Source organism: Schistocerca piceifrons, chromosome 8, assembly GCF_021461385.2.
Source record: "Schistocerca piceifrons isolate TAMUIC-IGC-003096 chromosome 8, iqSchPice1.1, whole genome shotgun sequence".
In the NCBI taxonomy this organism is placed as follows: Eukaryota; Metazoa; Arthropoda; class Insecta; order Orthoptera; family Acrididae; genus Schistocerca; species Schistocerca piceifrons.
In genome coordinates this window covers 367,685,656-367,708,414 of record NC_060145.1, presented here as the reverse complement: position 1 = coordinate 367,708,414, position 22,759 = coordinate 367,685,656, and the positions used below count along the sequence as shown (strand labels likewise).

General features: G+C 41.9%; 1 protein-coding gene and 1 pseudogene across 1 annotated transcript in view; both read left to right on the top strand.

Annotated features, from left to right (window-relative positions):
• Positions 1 to 19,533, top strand: part of LOC124711641 (protein takeout-like) — a 51,069-nt gene extending 31,536 nt beyond the window's left edge. The window contains exons 3-6 of the mRNA XM_047241830.1: positions 1,523 to 1,673; positions 6,034 to 6,170; positions 9,034 to 9,183; positions 19,261 to 19,533. Coding sequence (XP_047097786.1) covers positions 1,523 to 1,673; positions 6,034 to 6,170; positions 9,034 to 9,183; positions 19,261 to 19,415 — 593 coding nt within the window. The 3' untranslated portion in view covers positions 19,416 to 19,533. The remainder of the gene's footprint in view (positions 1 to 1,522; positions 1,674 to 6,033; positions 6,171 to 9,033; positions 9,184 to 19,260) is intronic.
• On the top strand, positions 7,106 to 7,223 carry LOC124712717 (annotated as a pseudogene).
• Positions 19,534 to 22,759: the final 3,226 nt, after the last annotated feature.

The following is a 22,759-nucleotide window of genomic DNA, read 5'->3' as shown; positions in this document are numbered from 1 at the left end:
CTCACCCTGGATATGTTTAGCTATAGTACGGAATATGATACTTGTTTCGATTTTGTGATGATTGTTTTTGCTGTCAAATTTTACACCAGTAAAACTCCTTTGTTTAATGTTGGGGTGAAGTGCTTTTCAGTTGTGAAAATCCGTATAGTACTCCTAGTTTCTGTACATAAAATGAGAGAAATTAAATATCCATTACGTATACAAAAAATTGTGATTTAGAAATAATTTTACTGTCATTTTCCTGATTTTTATAAAAATACTGCTCTGAGTTGAAGTACAAGAATTTTCTTGGACTAACGAAATTTCTCTTGAAATGGAAAGACATGTCTCTACTATATACAGAAGTACTATCTACATTCAAAAAAGGTGTTTACATTTAATCAGGAAGATATTGTGATTGCAGTTTATTATAATCTTTGCTTGATGTGTGTGTCGAAGAGAAAGTAGATAAAGGTTACAAACACGAATAAAGTACAGTGGAAAGAGTTGTAAAGTCCTATGACCTTTCAGCTGAAGGCTGTGAGCAACCGTTCGGTGTAAATGACGCCCTTATTAGCAAGAAATTTTAGGTGAGGAGAAACAGAGACAGAATTTTAGATCAGTAGACGAGATTAACTGCTAAACAGAAATTCTAGTTGGAAAGAATGATCCAGAAAAAAATGTTTTCTGGAGCCTTGAGCCAAATTTAACACTTCTCTCTCGCAATGGGAGAAATTGATAAGTTTAAAAGAAGTGACTCCTTAATACTTTTTTGTGATGTAGGAAGAACATTTTCGAAGATGACTGGATCAAAGAACAAGTGAAACATGGGCTGGCATAGACGTGAAAAACATCTTCGGGTGGAAACATAAGCAAAATTTGTCTTACAATTCAGGACGAAAATTCTGAGCCAGTGCCATTGGACAAGAGAACTGTATGGAAGTGAAATTCTGTTAATGGGAAACTCAGAAAACAACAGATAATAAGCATTTGTAGTGTAGCATACTGAAAATTAATTTTAGAAGTAAACTGCCGTATTACAAAGTGTTAGACAGTTTGAACATGGAAAGAAGTGTGCGTGGAGTCCTGTTAGAGAGAGCACACTATTCCTTTGGGAGATGCGATTGTGTATTTGCTGTAACAAGACTTAATTGGTTAGACTTTGCTGCAAATATTATTACGCCTCTTGCTTTATCTATATCGCAACCAACAGTTCTAGGAATTCTGGAAAACGCTCAGAAAACCCGAAAAGGATTTCGAAGCAGGCCTCATACAGAGCGACTGAAAAGATCGAGTTATCGTACGCTGAGACCATCTTAGAGATTATCCTGGAGATAAATCTCCTGAGGAAAGTTGCAGGAAAACATTTAAAGGTTCTTATACGAAAATATTATAAGACAGCTACGACTCACGACGAATCATTCGATATAATCATAGACGATCTATGCGATAGTCGGTTGCACTTACGAGATTTGGTTTCTTTGGAGGAAAATACTCCAACTAGCAGTACCTCTATGTTAACAGCGTGCTTTTATCTGTCCAGGCATCCGAAGCCTAGAGGCACAGCCGATTGACCCGCTCACAATCACGTCGCTCTCCATCTCTGAGGAGAAGGACAAACCAGTGGCCATCAACCTTGACTTCAGCAACTTCCAGATCACAGGCATCTCCAGTGCCATCATCGACTCTTTCGAGTGAGTACAAATTATATGTGTCACATTCAGCTGTTAAGGAGCGAAAGAACCAAAACTGCGCTTCTTCAAGAAAATTATTTTGGCACCTACGGTTCTTAAAGTAATGCACCCCACTATGGCACTGGATTAAGAAACACTTTGGCCAAATACACAGAATGTGTTATACATGTTCAACTATTACATATTCAGTTATGAACAACTTCTTCTGAAACACTCAAATAATAATTATACCTTTAGAAGACAGAAAAGTGTCCTATTTTTTTAGAAGTACCTGAAACCGATGAAATAATATTTAGACGTATCCTTCTTCTTAATGTATTTATATAATTCCTTAAAGATCTATACATTACCTTAAAGTTCGATGTAACAATAGAAGTAAACGGAAGTTGAACAAAAAATAAATCGTAATACCGAGATGTTTTACTAAGATAAATTCCACGCTATTGTCTTAAATGAAAATGTCCCCTATTGAGATCATTAGTCACTGTCATAGAGAATGCTTCTTACAAGGGAACCTCCCCATCGCACCCCCCTCAGATTTAGTTAAAAGTTGGCACAGTGGATAGGCCTTGAAAAACTGAACACAGATCAATCGAGAAAACAGGAAGAAGTTGTGTGGAACTATGAAAAAAATAAGCAAAATATAGAAACTGAGTAGTCCATGCGCAAGATAAGCAACATGAAAGATAATATGATCCCAAGAGCGTCGTGGTCTCGTGGTTAGCGGGAGCAGCTGTGAAACGAGAGGTCGTTGGTTCAAGTCTTCCCTCGAGTGAAAAGTTTAATTTTTTATTTTCAGACAATTATTATCTGTCCGTCCGTCCGTCCGATGCGAGGTAACTGCGCCGTAGTATTAGGCAAGGTAGAAGAATCTTTTTACCGATTCGCCAAGTGCACAAGTTAGGTGGGTCGACAAAATATTCCTGTCATGTGAGGCACATGCCGTCACCAGTGTCGTATAGAATATATCAGACGGGTTTTCCTGTGGAGGAATCGGTTGACCTATGATCTTGCGATCAAATGTTTTCGGTTCCTATTGGAGAGGCACGTCCTTTCGTCTACTAATCGCACGGTTTTGCGGTGCGGTCGCAAAACACAGACGCTAAACTTATTACAGTGAACAGAGACGTCAATGAACGAACGGACAGATCATAACTTTGCAAAAATGAAGAAAGTAAACTTCTTCATTCGAGGGAAGACTTGAACCAAGAACCTCTCGTTCCGCAGCTGCTCACGCTAACCACCAGACCACGGCACTGCTGGGCTCAGAAAGTCCTTAATGTTGCCTGTCTTACACATGACTACTCAGTTTGTATATTTTGCTTATTTTTTCATAGTTCCACACAACTTCTTCCTGTTTTCTCGATTGATCTGTGTTCAGTTTTTCAAGGCCTATCCACTGTGCCAACTTATAACTAAATCTGAGGGGGGTGCGATGGGGAGGTTCCCTTGTTAGTAACGGTAACAGTACTCTTCTAGCTATAACAGTGAGATTATCCTTTTTATCACTATTGCATTTGGCAAAGGAAGTTTGCCCATGGATTCAGGGTGTGGTCATGAACTCCATACGTCCGCTCGGCACGCTTTCTAATGTTGCTGCGAATGTGTCATCCGACAACTGGTCTTTGTTGGAAATTTGTAACATCCTCCAAGGCTGCAGATATGTGTAACATCGAGAGACAAAAACCTCTCCAGTGTCATTTTGTTTCAAATGAGAGAGAAAAAGTTATGAAATATATAGGGTGAATCACCTAAGACTTGCATCGCAAATATTGCGGAAATGGAAAGTTCTGTTGATGTGCGGTTTTCATAGATTGGATTGCATTGGATTGACAGTCAAGGCCTCGTATTTTTATCCAATCAATAAATTAAAAATAATAGAAAGTGTATTTGTTGTGCAAACATACACGTCTTTAAACGGAATAATGCATATTAACACACACAAATTAAAAATATGGTAAATTAGAATGTCAGTGGCGTTTGTTGCTGAAATCTAATGCGAGTCGTTCACGAGAAATCGTATCCTGAAAAGTTTCTACAATGACACTTCCTTGTGTTATTCAATCTGGGTAGTTGCTAGGTGCGATGTTGTTATGTTTGTTTGCTTACTGTATCATTGTGTATTCCTTGTGAACATTGCGACTAGCTAGTCAGTTTGTGACAGTCGAAGCAACAGGTCTGAGGGAACGATGGGATTTACCAATGCAAAGAAAAAGAAAAAAAACCAACATGCTCATGGTGTTTTAAGGGTGCAGGAAGAATGCAATTCGTTCTTGTACGACGTATGCGGGAAGATATCCCAATAGACGTCAGCCATCTCGGCACTTATTTATCAATCTCTACTTACAATTGTCCCATTTGCATCTGTTCAGTCATCAACAAATAATTTACACGACAGTGGTAGTGTAACAAATAGACAAAGTAATAGAAGGAAACAACTGACAATAGAAGAGGGAGAAATTAAGGTTTTTGCTGCTGTTGCAGTTGATCCACACGTTAGCTCCCACGCAATCGCACGAGAAAGTGGCATGAGTCAGGCAAATATTCCTGCGCATTCGGCATTGACTTATGTTCCATCCTTACCACATCTCTCTCCATCAAGAGCTCCGTGGAAAATATGTTGAGATTTGTGTCAACTTCTGTACATGGGCATTGAGTCAGGATAATCCAGATATACAAATATCTCGTTTCGCGATGAAGCCACTTTCAGTAATCACATCAGCGTCTGTGAGTGTAAACGTGTGGTATGGGACATTGAATCATGAGTTCATAGGCCCGTTTTTCACTGACCGCTCACAAGTATCGCAGCCTCCTAAAAGACCATGTTCCACAGATGCTAGAAGACGTGCTTCTGCAGACTAGGAGGAACCTGCGGTACCAATAAGATGGCTGTCCAGCCCGTAGTGCTGCCTGCTCGGACATCACCGCTGAAATGCTAACAAGTGTGCAGAAGTCGTTCTATACCAAACTTTGAGCGTGTATTGTAGCTGCCGGTGGTCATTTTGAACACAACCTGTGATAGTCAATTGTCTCGTTAGTGGTGAAAATCCTCATAACTATTGTATGCACATGTCTGGCTCTTTAGTGTGTGTTAAAACAGGTGTTGTACAGGTGTCGGTGTGGGAAATTTTCAAAATACGATATCTCGTAATCGACTGACAATAGAATCCTACAACAAACACCCCTGACATTCTAATGTACCCCACTTTTTGTTTGTTAATGTCAATAGCCATCGTCTCGTCTAGAAAAATGTAAGTGCAGAAAACACACGCTTTCTATGTATTACTATAGTCTAAGCGGAAGAGATTCTTCTGCTGAAGGGAAATCACGGATGGGGCTCCACCAGGCTCTATCTTAGGTCTACCACTTTTTCTCATACATGTAAATGACCTTCCGTCTAATATACAATAAAAAGAATTAGCTTTTTCCGGATGACACCAGTGTTGTAATCAGTCCAAATGTATATAAAACAACAAAAGAAATGGTAAATGTAGTCAGAAGTAATGATTGGTTTACTGCAAATGGTCTCAGTCTCAGTTAAAAAAAAGACGCAACATCTAGAGGTACAACTCCAACGATAACTGTAACACAAAGCAGGGAAATAATAACTAGGGTAGAAATTTATGAGTGTCCATATTGATCAGAATATAAATTGAAAAAAAAAAAAAAACAGTTTGGTACTCCTTAAACAACTTAGCTTAGTCATGTTTGTACTTAGAATCATTGTAAATCTTATGGTGAGGCAGAAGTTCAGCATTTTGAATACTGATTCGTAGTGTACTATTCTGTCATGAAGTTTTTTGTAAATAATCCACTGCAGTTCAAAAGGAACAGTGATGTACGTAATTACGTCAACAGAAAAAAATGGTATTCATTCTGCACACTAAGATTGCCTTTACCACAAAAAGGGATGCACAGAGCTACAACCAAAATTTTTGATGAATTACCCAATGCTATAAACTGTATGAAGGCAGCAAAGTTAAATTCGAAAATTAACAAACAGTTCCCATAGAAGAATTTCTTTTTTCGTAATCTGTGAAATGTAACGGGTGATAGTATAGGAATTACTAACCCTCTCTCTCTCTCTCTCTCTCTCTCTCTCTCTCTCTCGCACACACAAATGGTCACCATGTAGCCATATTTACAATCGAATCTGTAATATGAATGTAAAATGGCCCGTTCTACATCAATGCGATTGATCGTGCAAATGACCTATGGTGCATAACACTAACCAACTTACTAACTAACTAACTACAAACGTTCACGGATAAAAGGACTAATGCTTCTTACACGACTCAACGTGCATATCATAACTTTATAAAAGTCGGCCTTCCTCTAACAAGCTGTTTCCGGATTGCAGGATGACGCCTGGCAGTTACGACATGAAGGTCAAGGCACACACGACAGGACCGCTGACGCTCACTGGAAAGTACAAGATCGATGGAAAAGTCCTCGTGCTGCCCATTCAGGGAGAGGGCGACTGCAAACTCATTATGGGTAAGCAACTCGTCATACATATTTCGATAGCTGACAATGGAGAAACTGTGTTAACGGCATTGCTTTCTCAAAATACAACATCAGTCAAAGATCGAAATTTGAGAACGTTCTACGTGCCAAAGCTGACGTTTATCAGAAGGATGAAAAACAAAAAGTATCTCTGTTTGTGCGAAACCGATTTTTATCCAAAATATTGAGATGGTACTCTGATACCACTGGATTATGATGTTAACGGCATCATTGAAAATAATAATGTTACATACTAGAAAACTAATACTTCATTAAGAACGTTCTAAGTGCCGTATCAGGAAACTGACCAGTTCTAATTGCCAATTGGAAAGTTAGTACAAGTAGCTAGTCACTGTCAGTAAACATATTTATTATACAAATAGCATCGTTCGTCTATAGATATCTATTCACGTTCATATTACTTTTGTTGTTACCATTAGTTGTTGTGTGTTTTATTCAACAACTAATGTAAACAACGACGTAATTGTCAGGTAGTAGCCAGGTAAGTGGTAATATTCCAGGAATAGTTTTGACAACAGTATTAGCACAATATTTATTTACCTTATTCTTCTACGAAAATAACAAGCACACAGTTTCCTAAAAAACATACCTCAACATTTAATCGTAAAAGAATAATTACTGAATTCAATAGCTAAATAAAGTCTGTGAGATTAATAAGAATAAAGACTCACAGAATGAAGTAAACAACTTTTGATTCTAGACAATGACATACCTCTGGTTCACTGGTACTGATGTAAGCCAATTGAAGCCTTCCAGTAATAATAACATTTATTCAGTATAAATAATACACAACTCTAAACAAACACAATTAAAAGTGAGAGTTCAGATCGTTGAAACAACACTTTAAACAAAGCCTTGAAACATTTATAAGTTACAAGAAAATATTACACGGTCCAGTCAAATTGGGCAACGGCCTTGCCGCAGTGGATACGACGGTTCCCGTCAGATCACCGAAGTTACGCGCTGTCGGGCGTGGCCGGCACTTGGATGGGTGACCATCCGGGCTGCCACGCGCTGTTGCCATTTTTCGGGGTGCACTCAGGCTCGTGATGCCAATTGAGGAGCTACTCGACCGAATAGTAGCGGCTACACTCAAAGAAAACCATCGTAACGACCGGGAAAGCGGTGTGCTGACCACAAGCCCCTCCTATCCGCATCCTCATCTGAGGATGACACGGCGGTGGGATGGACCCGATGGGCCTCTTGTGGCCTGAAGACGGAGTGCTTTGAGTGCCAGTCAAATTAACGTGACTACCATCTACGTTCGACGTCAACCTGCAATAACCATGGCAGACGCAGGTGGCAAGACAAGTAGTGCAGGGTATATAAAACGTGTCTGAAATCAGTGCAGTTGTCGTAATGCGGAACCCGAGCAGTTTATCTGATGATCTTTGGCTTTCGGGCCAAGAATAGAAACATTTACGAAACGACTGAGTTTGTAAAATGTTCGCGTGCCACCATGGTTAAAGTATACCGTACATGGAAAATGGAGCTATCCAAAACCAGCGCCGAGATAACTGTGGTACATCACAAGCCACAATTGACAGGGGTTAATTACAGCCGCCGAGATGCATACGAGAGAAAAGAAGGACAACTGTTAAGCAACTGACCGTCCAGATGAATCAAGGGGGGCACCGACAGTATCTCCTCAACGACCTCCCAGTGAAGCTTGGTGCTCATATGCCTCCGCACCTGGCTCATGCTCCCATACTGACTGCTTTCGATCGGCGATGAAGGCTGGAATGTACGTCCAATACCGCAACTGGACTTCCAGATAGTGGCGACGGGTGTCCTTTTCAAATGAATCACATTTGAGGCTCCGAAACCTCTGAAAGTAAGCACCTTCCAACAATCGTTGGAAGGGCTATGGTTGGGGAACGTTTTGGTGGCGTTCTGTCGGTGATCTCAATGTGGAAGCCACATTGGGTCAACACAAGTATGCATCTATCCTTGAGGACCACGTCCACCCGTGCATGCTGTTTGTTTGCGTGCCACGCACCTTGCAGTGTGCGTGCGTGGTTCGATGACCAGTACTCACCAGGCCACCAAACTCCCCGGATTTAGACCCAATCAAGAATCCGCAGGACATCCTCGATCGTGCTGTTCGCACCATGGATCCTCAACCGAGAAACATAGTGCAGCTGGCCAAGGCGTTGGAGTCGGCATAGCTCTACATCCTTGTCGATACTTACCAGAAACACATTGATTCTCTTCCTGTGCGTCTCGCAGTTGTCAGCACTGCAATACTCGACTTCAGATAGGTGGTCACGTTATTGTGACTGGACGGTGTAATAAGAGGTAATTGTCGAAACTTCCTGGCAGATTAAAACTAGGTGCCCGACCGAGACTCGAACTCGGGACCTTTGCCTTTCGCGGGCAAGTGCTGTACCATCTGAGCTACCGAAGTACGACTCACGCCCGGTCCTCACAGCTGCCAGTATCTCGTCTCCTGGCAGGTAGGAGACGAGATACTGGTAGAAGTAAAGCTGTGAGGACCGGGCCTGAATCGTGCTTCGGTAGCTCAGATGGTAGAACACTTGCCCGCGAAAGGCAAAGGTCCCGAGTTCGAGTCTCGGTCGGGCACACAGTTTTAATCTGCCAGGAAGTTTCATATCAGCGCGCACTCCGCTGCAGAGTGAAAATCTCATTCAGGTAATTGTCGTTAACCGCTGAGCTCACCTAAAACTTTAATCGAGGCACCTCAACCATTCCATCTCCAGCATAGAGCCGGGAACACGGGAGAACAAAACGAACGGTGACTACAGTCTCTTCACTGACTGTCTACGCGTCTAGACAACAGTTAGTACATACGCATTGTCATTTCTTGTTGCAGACAACATTGATGCCCTCCTGGACCTGAAGGGCGTACCGCTGGAGAAAGACGGACACACGTACGCTGACATCAAGGACTTCAAGGTCTCCTTCGACACTAAGAAAATGACCTTCGACTTCAACAACCTGTTTAACGGCGACAAGGCATTAGGTAAGAAATTTTCCTTAATTTCGTAGCGCACAGAACTGGAATTGCATATGGAGATCAAGCATTGCTAGATTTTGCCATTATTTTCACCTTTAAATTAAAAGTACTGTACAGAAAACTTGTTGTAACGGACAGAACTGAAAGTGTACACTACAGTCAGACGCAGTAGAATAACCCTGCTGCCTGAGGCATCAAGTGATACTTTGCACCTAGTCACTGCGCATCGTTCCATCATTTGGTGAACACCCGATCCGAGTATGGTGGAGCCACTGACCCTATCTTGCCTGGGGTACGCCATCATATCGTCTCCCTCTAGCGTGATAATAGTATGTCTTCCACGGAAACTGATAATGGTTTATGCCTATAGATGTTAAAGTCACTGTTTTCCTAACTATCTCTCTCTTCAGTGATGCTGTCGCTTCCATTTCATTTCAGACATCAACGATTGTAACTGTATCTCTCATATATAGTCTAATAGTAGTTGGAAAAATCTGATCTCTTCTCTTGTCTTCCAGTCTTAAACCTCACGTCGGAATACCATAAAAGAAAATTGGTTTAGAGGAAGTGTATTGTAATCTAACATAAAAATACTTCATTTTATTGCCGAAACAAGAAACGTTGACGTTATTTTCTCGGAAATCACCCTAAATATTTGTTGATGGATTCACTGGGCTTATGATAGTTACTTCTTCTCCTGATTAGCCCCTGTCAAGTTTAAATCTGTATAATACTTTTGGATCGACTAAATACAACACACATTTTGAATGAAATCATTCCCGCCATTTAATTGTAATTTTATTGTTATTATTAGAATCTGGCGAATTCAGGACAATGTGAAACAGATGATATACGACGTAATTTTTCCCGTTTCTTTTTTCTTGGCTTCCAAATATACCTATTTTCTTTCTGTCTGTTATTCTATTCTTTCTCCTGTCTCCTGTTGTGTTTTCTTCTGGAAACCACTAACTTTTGATACTTTTTTTTATGAATTCATTTATGTTTTGCATCTCTTTGTATGTCATTTCCCACTCCTGCAGATCTTTTTTAAGTTACATAAACCATGAGATTTGGGTTTTTGGACTTTTTCATAGCAGCTGAAAATTTTATTTGTCAGCCTCTAGTTATCTAATGTTTTTAAGTGGTCATAAAATGTAATTATTACTGTTCTCTTTGTATCTATTATAGTCCCAGTTTATTCATACACTTACTTCTTGCTCTCAGTTTCCAAACACTACTTTTATATTTTTGACCCAAAGTTTTCGAATAATTCTTCGCAAGATCTCAGTTTCGAATTAAATGATAAGAATCCTTTAATGTATGTGTTCTTTGTTTAGTGGAATGCCATAGTTTTTTGGCTCAATTTATGTTGGTCCCTTTGTCGAGAGGATTTGACTAGATTATCTCTGCCAAGTATTTAAATTCGGAAATTTGCTTTATTTTTCCATGTATCGAGTCCATATGTTTTGGCACACCTTCGACGTTGGTCATCTACACTGTTTTCTCAAACGAAATGAGATATTCAGTATTTAGAGTTAGCTATTGGAGAATGTTTAAGTTTCGATCCATCTTGCAGGTGCTCAGCAAAAGCTAAGCGGTCAGAAGAAGGTTCTCTCTCTCTCTCTCTCTCTCTCCTCCAATTTTCATTTTATTTCCTCTCGTCTTTCGTTCTTTTTATACATTTCCATACTACTTCCTCCAAAACGCAATTGAACAACAGTGGAGAAAGTCCGCGTTCTTACGGGTATGCACCCTTGTCACTTTTTAACAATAAATTAGAAACCTCTTGCGTATGTGTGTTGCCTCATATATGAGGCAGCATGTTCACTGTGAAGTGTGTTGTTACGTGGATCCGTGTGATGTGTTGCCACAGATTTGAGCTCTTCAAGCATGCTCATGCCTCACCCACCCTTGTTCCCCGTGGTACCACTGGTAATGCATGCCTCTAGTAGCCATAAAAAAGGATCGCAACGATACCTATGGGATCATGATCTGAGTCTGACGATTCAGTCAGGCGCTTCTTTAGTTTTTCGATCCGGACGGGATGGCCGAGCGGCTCTAGGCGCTACAGTCTGGAACCGCGCGCCGCTACGGTCGCAGGTTCGGATCCTGCCTCGGGCATGGATGTGTGTGATGTCCTTAGGTTAGTTAGGTTTAATTAGTTCTAAGTTCTAGGCGACTGATGACCTCAGAAGTTAAGTCGCATAGTGCTCAGAGCCATTTGAACCAGTTTTGCGATAACAATGGTGCACTCGCCCCATATTATTAAGCAGCACTCTCATAGAACCCTATGTTTGTCACTATTGCTAGAGGTATCACATACTGTGTATTCACCAATATCCAAATCGATCAGGATTTTAAACACTGTATGAGCTGTTTCACTAATGGGTGACAAAGTGGCTGCTATTATTAATGAAGCCGCAGCAAGAACTATTTTTCCTTGGCCCATGATTGTGTCAACACGATTTTAATGAGGAATATCCCTGGTGTCCCACCAGGTGTATCCAAAAACAGAAATTCTCCCATATTGCCGTTGACACCCCGACAAACACGTTGGAATAATGTGCACTGTTCTTCCATTAGATTTTGGATGCCGTTTTGCAAGGCTTCCGCAAGTTCTGCTGGATTGTGTGAAGATGCTGAGAACTTTAGCGGTTTTCTCTTTGAACAAAGGCTTCTGACGTGCGAGGTAAAGATTGACACTTTCGGCCAGAGCTACGTCTCACCTCGCATCCGGAAGGAGTTCTGAAAGAGCAAGTAAAAGCGTGGTGTTCTCGCGCCACAGAAATCTCACCTCACGATCTTCATTGGGTTCTTGAAACTGCATAGCCCCAGTCGTTTAGCCGTTTTAGTGTTATCAGAAAGACTCGATCTTTCTCAAGGCATTTTTTTCGCACAAAAACGAAATAAAAATCCCATAAGTAGGCACCAATACCACAAAGCGAACTCAATCAGTGCGGTTTTTCGTAGCTAATATGTAAAAAAAAAAAAAAAAAAAAAAAAAAAAAAAAACTTATCGAAAAAGCAAAGCGATTTCGTAAAATTTTTAATACACACAGCGAAAACAGTAATTCCTTATATCGTAGCCAAGTCTATTCAGTGTTAATTTGTATTCGTAATAATAAGATTTCCGGCGGCTAATTCTGTCACTGACGTGCATTCGTGAAATCATTTCTGTCATGAAGGTAAGAAACCTAACACTGCCATCTGCTAGCGCTTTGACCTAATACCCTGTGATGGTCGTGTCACTGAGGTAAAAATTCGAACTACGAAGCTGAGCAGACTCCTAAAGCAAGGCGGTCGGAACTGGACATAGCGGTGGAAGTTCCGCGCTGTGGAAACAGCTATTGCCGTGTAAACGGCGTCAAGTGAGACTTTCATGCCAGACATCTTCGTTACGAGCAGCACGAAGATAGGACTACACTATTAAGGTAACACATATTTTCTCTTCGTTCTCTCTCACGCCGTGGCGCATACATAGCAGGTCAGCTACTCCTGTTGTAAATGGAACCACACTGTCTGCGTCTACATCTATATAGATATTCCGCAACGCACCGTACGGTGCGTGGCGGAGGGTACCCTGTACCACTACTAGGCATTTCCTTTCCTGATGCACTCGCAAACGCAGCGAGAGAAAAACGACTTTTCTATATATCTCCGTATGACCCCTAATTTCACGTATCTTATCTTCGTGGTCCTTGCGCGCAATGTATGTTGGTGGCAGTAGAATCGTTAGACAGTCAGCTTCTAAGGCCGGTTCTCTAAATTTTCTCAATAGTGTTTCTCGAAAAGAACGTTGCCTTCGTTCCATGGATTCCCATTTGAGTTTCCGAACACTGAAAGTGATGTTCGAACCTTCTGGTAACAATTCTAGCAGCCCGATTCTGAATTGCTTCAATCCGATCTGGTACGGATCCCAAACTCTCCAGCAGAATAGGTCGCACCTGCGCCCTATATGCGGTCTCTTTTACAGGTGAACCACTCTTTCCTAAAGTTCTCCGAATATACTACAGTCGACCATTCGTCTTCCCTACCACAGTTCTCACATGCTCGTTCCACTTCATATCGCTTTGCAACGTTATGCCCAGATATTTAAACGACTTGACTGTGAAATCAGGACACTAGTAATACTGTATGGAACATAACAGATTTGACCTTCCTGTTCATCCGCATTAACTTACATTTTTCCACGTTTAGGAGTAGCTGCCATTCATCACACCAACTGGAAATTTTGTCTAAGTCGTCTTGTATCTTCCTACAGTCACTCAACTTCGATACCCTACCGTACACCACGACATCATCAGCAAGGAACCACAGATTGCTACGCACTCTGTCAGTCAAATCATTTATGTATATAAAGAACAACAACTGTTCTATCACACCTCCCTGACGAACACCAGACGTCGAGGACAACATACTGGGTTTTGTTATTTAAGAAGTCTTCGAGCCACTCACATATCTTACGAAATGTACCCGGACACCTATTAGAGGACATTAACATGGGCGGTATCACCGTTTTGCCACCTCAAATTCTGTCTTGGACACTTTCAGTGAGGTATCTTAGCGTCTCTGGAATAATGGCAGTCCATTATTCCTCAGAAGCCTAAACCAGAGATGGTTGGGGGCTTGGAGCGATGTCGACGTTCTACTTCATCCCAAAGATCTCTTGTTCTGTTTAAATCGGTACTATGTATGTGATAGTCTATTTCAGGAATGTTGTTATCCAGAAACCACTGCCTTACAGGTGCTGGTTTATGACAGCATGCATTATCGTACAGATACAATCACCGTGTCCGAACTCTGTACGCAGCAAGCGGTACTGTAAAACGTGTTCACATCCTTCCGCGTTAAAGGTTTTCTTCAGCGCAAATAAAGGAGCCACATCCTAACCTCGACATACGGTAACAACACCTCCTCACTGTTGGCTCTACATGTGCTGGCGGGTGACGTTCTCCAGAAATTCGTCAAACCCAAATCGTTCCATCGGATTGACAAAGGTTATGGCGAGATTCATCACTTCAGATAACTCGTTTCCAGTAATCCACTGAATTGCATGTCAAGTGTCGCTTACCGATGATTACAGGAATGTTTACCTTTGGTAGCATTTCGGAGTGGTTCCTTCCGCAAATGTTGTGCGACTTTTTACAACCGCCCTGTGCAACACTCGATCGTCCCTGCCCGTCGGTGCATGGGGTTTGCATGGTCGTAGCTTTTGCCATGATTGTTCCTTCACGTTTCTAGTTCACAGTCACATCACCAACCTTCGACTAGGGCATCTTTGGAAGGGCTGAAATAGCCCTGATGGGTTTGTCTCTGAGGTGACATCCAACGATTAGTTCATGTTCGAAGACTCTGAGCTCTGCTGACCGATTCATTCTGCTCTTACTCTGTTTCTCTGCTGTCAACACAATACTCCCCGCCTCCTTTCATACTATTTGGATTTCCTCTCGTCATGTCTAGTGGAGTTTGGCATTACATAGATGTATCCGGATACATTTGATGGGAGATTGTATTTACTTCCTGTAATTCTTGGAATAAAACCCACATACTGTGGGGTCCTGCCCACTGGTATCATACAGGGTGCCTAAAGGATGCTGCGTTCTCGGAATGTTGTACAACAGTTCCAGAAAAATCAATTAATAGTTGTTTTTTACAAATGAGAAGAATGACAATATGTAACTTGTATTTACAACAGGTGGTCGCAAGCAATGGCGTCATGCAAGTATGTGTCCTTTGCTATATACAATGTCCGTGCAAACAATTGATATGGATCACATGTCACTGCTATCGTAGCACTCTCTGCTAGGCCGTGCTAATACTGTCCCAATACTGAGCGGTCGAGGCTGGCAGGAGCGGCGTTTATATTCTCCTCTCGTAGAGGGCGCTCCTGTCGTGGTGCGTCCCTAATCAGCTCACCATTGGCCGACGTCGTTTCACTGCCTTCTCTTCTCTTCTCTTCTCTTCTCTTGCGTTCTTTGTCTTCGTTCCGGCGCTTGTGGTTACGCCAGAACACATACAACCAGGAAATTCTCTTTGAAAGTGGTTTGTGTGTAAAAGTGTTTCGTGATTTTCTTCTTGTGTGGCAACCATAGTCTTCATACAGTTTTTGAAGGAAACCGTTTCCGCAATTTGATTGTAAGTTTTTGTTATTTTTTATTTCATTACCTTAATATCGGCTGTAGTGCCATTTTCAAGTTCAGTGGTGAGAAAAAGTCAGTAAATACCAAACTTATATAAGTCCACACACGTTTTGTAGTGTTTCGGCGCCGACATGTCTTCCAGACATGTTCCATATTTACTGACTTTTTTCATCATTGAAAATGGCTCTACAATCGAAATCATGGTAATATAATAAATAAATAATAAAAACTTAGAGAAATGTGTTTCAAAGAGGGAGAAGGAATGCTGGCCCTGAATAATCCCGAAAATAGCAGAATAACGGCAAGATACTTTCAGAAACTTCTGAGCCATGAAGAATGAAAAAAGGAAAAACAGAATTACCCAAGCAATTTCTATCACTGAAGCTGGAAGATTCACAGCCACCAAACTTTCAGAAAATTGGAGACAGGATGGTTGTTGCAAACTTGTCAAAACCTGTGGATGGTGGGATTGTCAAACAACTACAAAACGCAATCAAAAGTATCTGAATGGATAAACAAATGCCAGAAGACTCAAACACAGCGCTTAGGCATCAATTGCACAGAAAACCTGGTAAGTGTGAGTGGGACGCGTACGTATATAGATAGTTCCTCGACAGCGTTATAATGAATGAGTTTGCGAGTATTCAAATACGAGTGGCTAATTCTCTGACATAAATGTCGTTAACGTTTCATTTCATTAACGCAGAAGCTTAAATTACACTACCAAGGGACTGCAGACTTTAATATTTGACACAAATTTCAACTTTATGTTTCTATCCGTTCGTGAGAGAAAGGGGTCTTAAGAAACCTCCGTATCTTATGACTCAGGGATGTATGGTAAGGTGTCGAAGTTGAGTGACTGTAGGAAGATACAAGACGTCTTAGACAAAATTTCTAGATCGTGTGATGAATGGCAGCTAGTCCTAAACGAGGAAAAATGTAAGTTAATGCGGATGAGTAGGAAGATTATACCTGTAATGTTAGGATACAGTATTACTAGTGTCCTGCTTGACACACTCAAGTCGATTAAATACTTTGCAAAGCGATATGAGGTAGAACGAGCATGTGAGAACTGCGGTAGGAAAGGCGAGTGGTCAACTTCGGATTATTGGGAGAATTTTAGGAAAGACTCGTTGACCTGTAGAGGAGACAGCATATAGCGCGCTGGTACGACCTATTCCAAAGTGCTGCCCTAGTGTTTGGGATCCGCACCAGGTCGGATCGAAGGAAGACACCGAAGCACTTCAGCTGCTAGATTTATTACATGTATTACCGGTAGGATCGTACAACACGTAAGTGTTACGGAGATGCTTCGGGAACTCAATTGGGAATCCCTCGAGAGAAGCGACTTTCTTTTCCAGAAACACTCATGAGAAAATTTAGAAAAGCAGCATTTGAAGCTGACTGCCGAACGATTCTATCGCCGCGATCATACAATGCGCATAAGAACCGCGAAGATACAAGAAACTAGGGCTCATACGGAGGTACATAGATAACCCGCCAGGTTAGCCGAGAACGCTAGTGCGCTGCTTCCTGGACTCGGGTAGGCTCACCGGTTAACGACGAGGGCCGATGTGCCGGCCAGCCTGGATGTGGTTTTCAGGCGGTTTTCTACATCCCTCTATGTGAATACCGGGCTGGTCCCCACGACCCGCCTCAGTTACATGACTCACAGACGTTTGACGTACATCCGCACTTTTCCATGATTTACACTAGACACAGAAAGAAGGGGTACTCTGATTCCGTCCCGGAGGGTACGGGGTGGCGGCAGGAAGGGCATCCGGCCACCGCTTCACATTAACATGCCAAATTCGATTTAACCACGCCAACCCCGCGCAACATGCGGGACAAAGGCGCAAGCAATAGATAGATAGATAGAACGGAGGCATATAGATGTTTTTCCCTCGCTCTATTTGCGAGTGGAACAGGAAAGGATACGACAAGTGGTACAGGTTACACAGCGCCACAACCCGTACAGTGGCTTGCGGAGTATATCTGTAGATGTAGATGTAGATGTAGATGAGTGGAGTTAGAAGCTTAATGTTTTTTATGCCACCAAGACAGCGTAGACTGTACTATCTGATATGTTTAAATTTGATAATTCAGCCCACCCCTGTGATGTAATTGCAGATTAACAACTTTCGGATTTTTTCCTTTACTTATACTATGAAATCTTACTTTTTGCCAAATTTCATTACTCTAGACCAACGGGAAGTATCCTATGGGTTTTGATGAGTAAGTTTGTATCAAAATATTGGACATAAATGGCAGTATCTGAGAAACTTAAATTTTTTTGCAGCATCAAGGGGCCATAGACCTTATCATTTGACATAAATATCAATTCGATACTTTTATCCTTAACACTGAAAAAAGTACATCGTTTCATTTTAATAAATACACTTCCTTATCTTCCTTATCTCCGAGGGGCATGAAAGGGAAGCACTGATTGGGAAGGGAGTGAGACAGGGTTGTAGCCTATCCCCGATGTTATTCAATCTGTGTACTGAGCAAAGTAGTAAAGGAAACAAAAAAAAAAAATTCAGAGTAGGAATTAAAATCCATGGAGAACAAATAATAACTTTGATGTTCGCCGATGACATTGTGATTCTGTCAGAGACGGCAAAGGACCTGGAAGAGCAGCTGAACGGAATTGACAGTGTCTTGAAAGGAGGATATAAGATGGTTCAAAATGGCTCTGAGCACTATGGGACTTAACATCTGTGGTCGTAAGTCCCCTAGAACTTAGAACTACTTAAACCTAACTAACCTAAGGACATCACACACATCCATGCCCGAGGCAGGATTCGAACCTGCGACCGTAGCGGTCACGCGGTTCCAGACTGCAGCGCCTAGAAGCGCACGATATAAGATGAACATCAACAAAAGCAAAACGAGTATAATGGAATGAAGTCGATTTAAATCGGGTGATGCTGCGGGAATTAGATTAGGAAATGAGACGCTTAAAGTAGTAAAGGAGTTTTGCTATTTGGGGAGCAAAATAACTGATGATGGTCGAAGTAGAGAGGATATAAAGTGCAGACTGGCAAAGGCAAGGAAAACGTTTCTGAAGAATAGAAATTTGTTAACATCGAGTGGAGATTTAAGTGTTAGGAAGTCGTTTCTGACAGTATTTGTATGGAGTGTAGCCAAGTATGGAAGTGAAACGTGGACGATAAATAGTTTAGACAAGAAGAGAATAGAAGCTTTTGAAATGTGGTGCTACAGAAGAATGCTGAAGATTAGATGGGTAGATCACATATCTAATGAGGAGGTATTGAGCAGAATTGGAGAGAAGAGAAATTTGTGGCATAACTTGACTAGAAGAAGGGATAGGTTGGTAGGGCATATTCTGAGGCATCAAGGACTCACCAATTTAGTATTGGAGGGGAGCGTGGAGGGTAAAAATCGTTGAGGGAGACCAAGAGATGAATACACTAAACAGATTCAGAAGGATGTAGGTTGCAGTAGGTGCTGGGAGATGAAGAAGCTTGCACAGGATAGAGTAGCATGGAGAGCTGCATCAAACCAGTCTCTGGACTGAAGACCACAACAACAACATCTCCGTTGGTACAAGATTTAAGAGTATGATACATGCCATTAAGTTACGTACCCCTTTGCGTGCGTCCTAGGATTAACTGAAAAAAAAATTTTTCTGCTCTTTTGATCCGTTCACGAAATATAGGTGTCCATCCTTTTGCGATTAACCTTGTATATAATATAGCCTTGAAGTTTTGGGACACCTTCCTCAGAGCTAGTTCAAGTGACTAATTACCTATCTCATGCATGCCGCTACGGCGCAAAATCTCACGTATTTTCCTGCACATGACTTGCATCTCAATGCTGCACTCAGTATTCTAGTCTGTTACTTGTGCCAATTGTGAGCGTAACTTTCTGGATGATGTGGACTCGGTAGCCTCTGTTGACCATGTCTTCCACTTTCTAGGCGACAACATGAACAAGTTCCTGAACGAGAACTGGGAGGAGATCTTGAAGGAGCTGAAGCCAAGCATTGAAGAGGCGTTCGGACTGGCATTCAAGGATATTGCCAACAACGTGTTCCACAAGGTGTCCTACACCGATGTCTTCCCAACCAACTGAAGACAGCGTCTTCGTGTCACTCATCAGAATAGCGCACCACTGCTGCTCCATCCACATATCTGTCAAACCACTTTACTTGTAGCATACACCACAAATAAATAAAACCGTGTGTACTTAATGTGTTTCCTTTCATTCTCCTGATGACAGCACAGTTCCTAAAGACACGTTGAGAGTTCTCTTATGGCCGGATGGGGCGTACATAAGCACTTGCAAATTTATAGTATATGATGTACTAGGGTAAGTATCACCAAATACTCAATTCCAGAACTCATCGTTGCAAAACGCTTAAGTAATTTACATGCAGAAGAATAGAGAGGCAAGTAGAAGAACAGGCAAGGAAATATGAGGTAATATTAACCTTAAGACTTATTTTAGAATATACGTTGTGAAGTGACATAACTATCTTTATACACTGAAGCGCCAAAGAAACTGGTATAGGCATGTACTCGTATAGTCAAATACAGAGATATGTAAACAGGCAGAATATGGCACTGCTGTCGGCAAATGCCTATGTAAGATAACAAGTGTCTGACATAGTTGTTAGATCAGTTACTGGTGCTACAATGGCAGGTTATCAAGATTTAAGGTGAGTCTGAACGTAGTGTTATAGTCGGCGCATGAGCGATGGGACGCAGCATCTCCGAGGTAGGGATGAGCCGGGGATTTGCCCATACGAGCATTTCACGGGTGTACCGTGAATATCAGGAAGCCGGTAAAACATCAAATCTCCGACATTGCTGTGGCCGGACTGAAGAGAATCGTTCAACGAGACGAAGTGCAATCCTTCCGCAAATTGCTGCAGATTTCAATGCTGGGCCATCAACAAGTATCAGCGCCCGAACCATTCAACGAAACATCACTGATATGGGCTTTTGGGGCCAAAGGTCTATTCGATTACCCTTGATGACTGCACGACACAAAGCTTTACGCCTCGCCTTGGCCCCTAAACACCGACATTGGACTGTTGATGACTGGAAATATGTTGCTTGGTCGAACGAGTCTCGTTTCAAATTGTATCGAGTGGGTGGAGGCGTGTGAGGCGTGTGCAGTTGGGATATGGGACTCCTGATATGTCTAGATACGACTCTGACAGGTGACACGTACGTTAGCGTCCTATCTGATCACCTGCATCCATTCATGTCCATTGTGCATCCCAAGCAGGACAGTGCGACACCTAACGCGTCCAGAATTGCTACAGAGTGGCTCGAGGAACGCTCTTCTGAGTTTAAACACTTCCGCTAGCCACCGAACTCTGCAGACATGAACATTATTGAGCGTGTCTGGAATGCCTTGCAACGTGCTGTTCAGAAGAGATCTCGACCCCTCGTACTCTCACGGATTTTTGGACAGCCCTAAAGGATACATGGTGTCAGTTTCCTCCAGCACTACTTCAGATGTTAGTTGAATCCATACCACGTCGTGTTGCAGCACTTTTGCGTTCTTGCGGGGGCTCTAAACGATGTTAGGCATCTGTACCACTTTATTTGGCTCTTCAGTGTATTTACAAGTATACTCTGGTCACATTCCCCATACACATTGCGTGCATGAATAAACAAATAAATATTTACATGAGACAAGCACACACACACACGCACACACGCACACACACACACACACACACACACACATACACACATGTGATAAAAGGGTCATACTATTACGTACTATTTACATCTAGTCTCATCCTCTCTCTCTGACTCAAAGGTCACTCGAAGCCAAATAATGCACACCGTTAGCCCAAGTCTGGGTGCCAACATGCAGTGTGCGATATTATTACATTTTTGGCTCGGAAACCTACAAACTCCGAACTCCTCATCTTTCGTTAGGCCAATAACCATTTTATTTTGAATAAGAATCTCATAAGAGTTATTAGTTGTGTATGAAGACATGTCGAATTCTTTACTGTGGCACCTCATGAGTTTTGCAGTTCTTCACCCAGTAGATGAAGCTGACTGTATCCATATAAAGTAATTTAGGACCAGGGAAACGAAACCTCATTTCCTGGAGTTTGGAAAGGTCTAGTATGCCCATCCCCACATAGATGCAACTGCAGCCTTCGCAATCTTCACAGCAACAAACTTCTCAATGAATATTGTGACCCATTTAAAATTTAGTTGGGTGGTGCATTTTATTACCGCATAACTACCATCCAATTCGGTTCTAATCAACATTTCGTGATGTTCCCTCAAATTCTCCATTGTGTTAGTCGAAAACTGAATAATTCATTAATTAAAAAAATCTTTTCTCCGTCATTCATTGCGAAAGCTCTCAGTGCGTATTCAAATCAACATAATCATTCAGTCAGGGGGATTGCTCGAAGGCGATAGCATGGTTGATTCTAACCATCCTCATCCAAAATCTGAGACATTGCTGGAGATTGTGATATTGAAAAACGTATCTCCTCTTATATCCCAGCATTGTCATCAGTTATAGGGTGTAGTCTGCTCTTGGAACTAGTTGCTTTGGACACAGTGCCAAATCGTTGTGCACATCATGCAAACGAATAGGATATGTTAGTTTAGCCTCCACCACATACCTCACTTGAGAATCAACTGCTATACTCCTGATTTTTCCACCTAACCCCTTGCATTCTTATTTTGACACCCATAGAATCTCGTCAGTCGACAGTGATTGTTGCATGGTGTGCTCCTATAAGTTACTGCCATCCCAGTATATAACCTAACTAGAAGCAAGGGATTCGTTGAACCTCTCACACATACATGGGTTATTTGAATTTGTGTGCCAATGGACACAATGAAAAAGTCCCCCACGGGTCCGTTACTCGAAGAAAATAAGCATGTCAGTATCCGTCAATAGTTCGATACTCAGCTTGATTTTATGGGGCAATTGGTGTTCGTGTTTTCTGTGTGCTATTCGACATTGGAATAACAGAGAATTATTATGGCGGTGGTTCGACGAACCCTCTGCCAGACACTTCAGTTTGATTTGCAGAGCATCCAAGTAGGTAGATGTAGATGTATATAGCGTCCAATGACAACCCAGGTCCTGTGTAATAAAAGGCAGGATCCAGAGAATATGGGGTCATCCATAGACCTGGATTTCTCGAAAACATACACGAGCAAACACACGTATGTATTCATGTAAGGCTGTGAATACTCTCCTCAGTTGGAGTATTCCCACGAGATATTCACAGCATGCTCACACTCTGCATGTAATATGGATGTTGGAAAATGCTATTATATAGGATAGCCTCGTTTCATTGAGTTTTGCCATACTATCCTGATGATCAGATGGAAAAGCCCCATTCCTAGTCACGAGTTGAAAGTTTTCCTCGTCAGGGAATGCAGCTTGGGTGATATGCATATCCTCCTGGGGCAGAGACT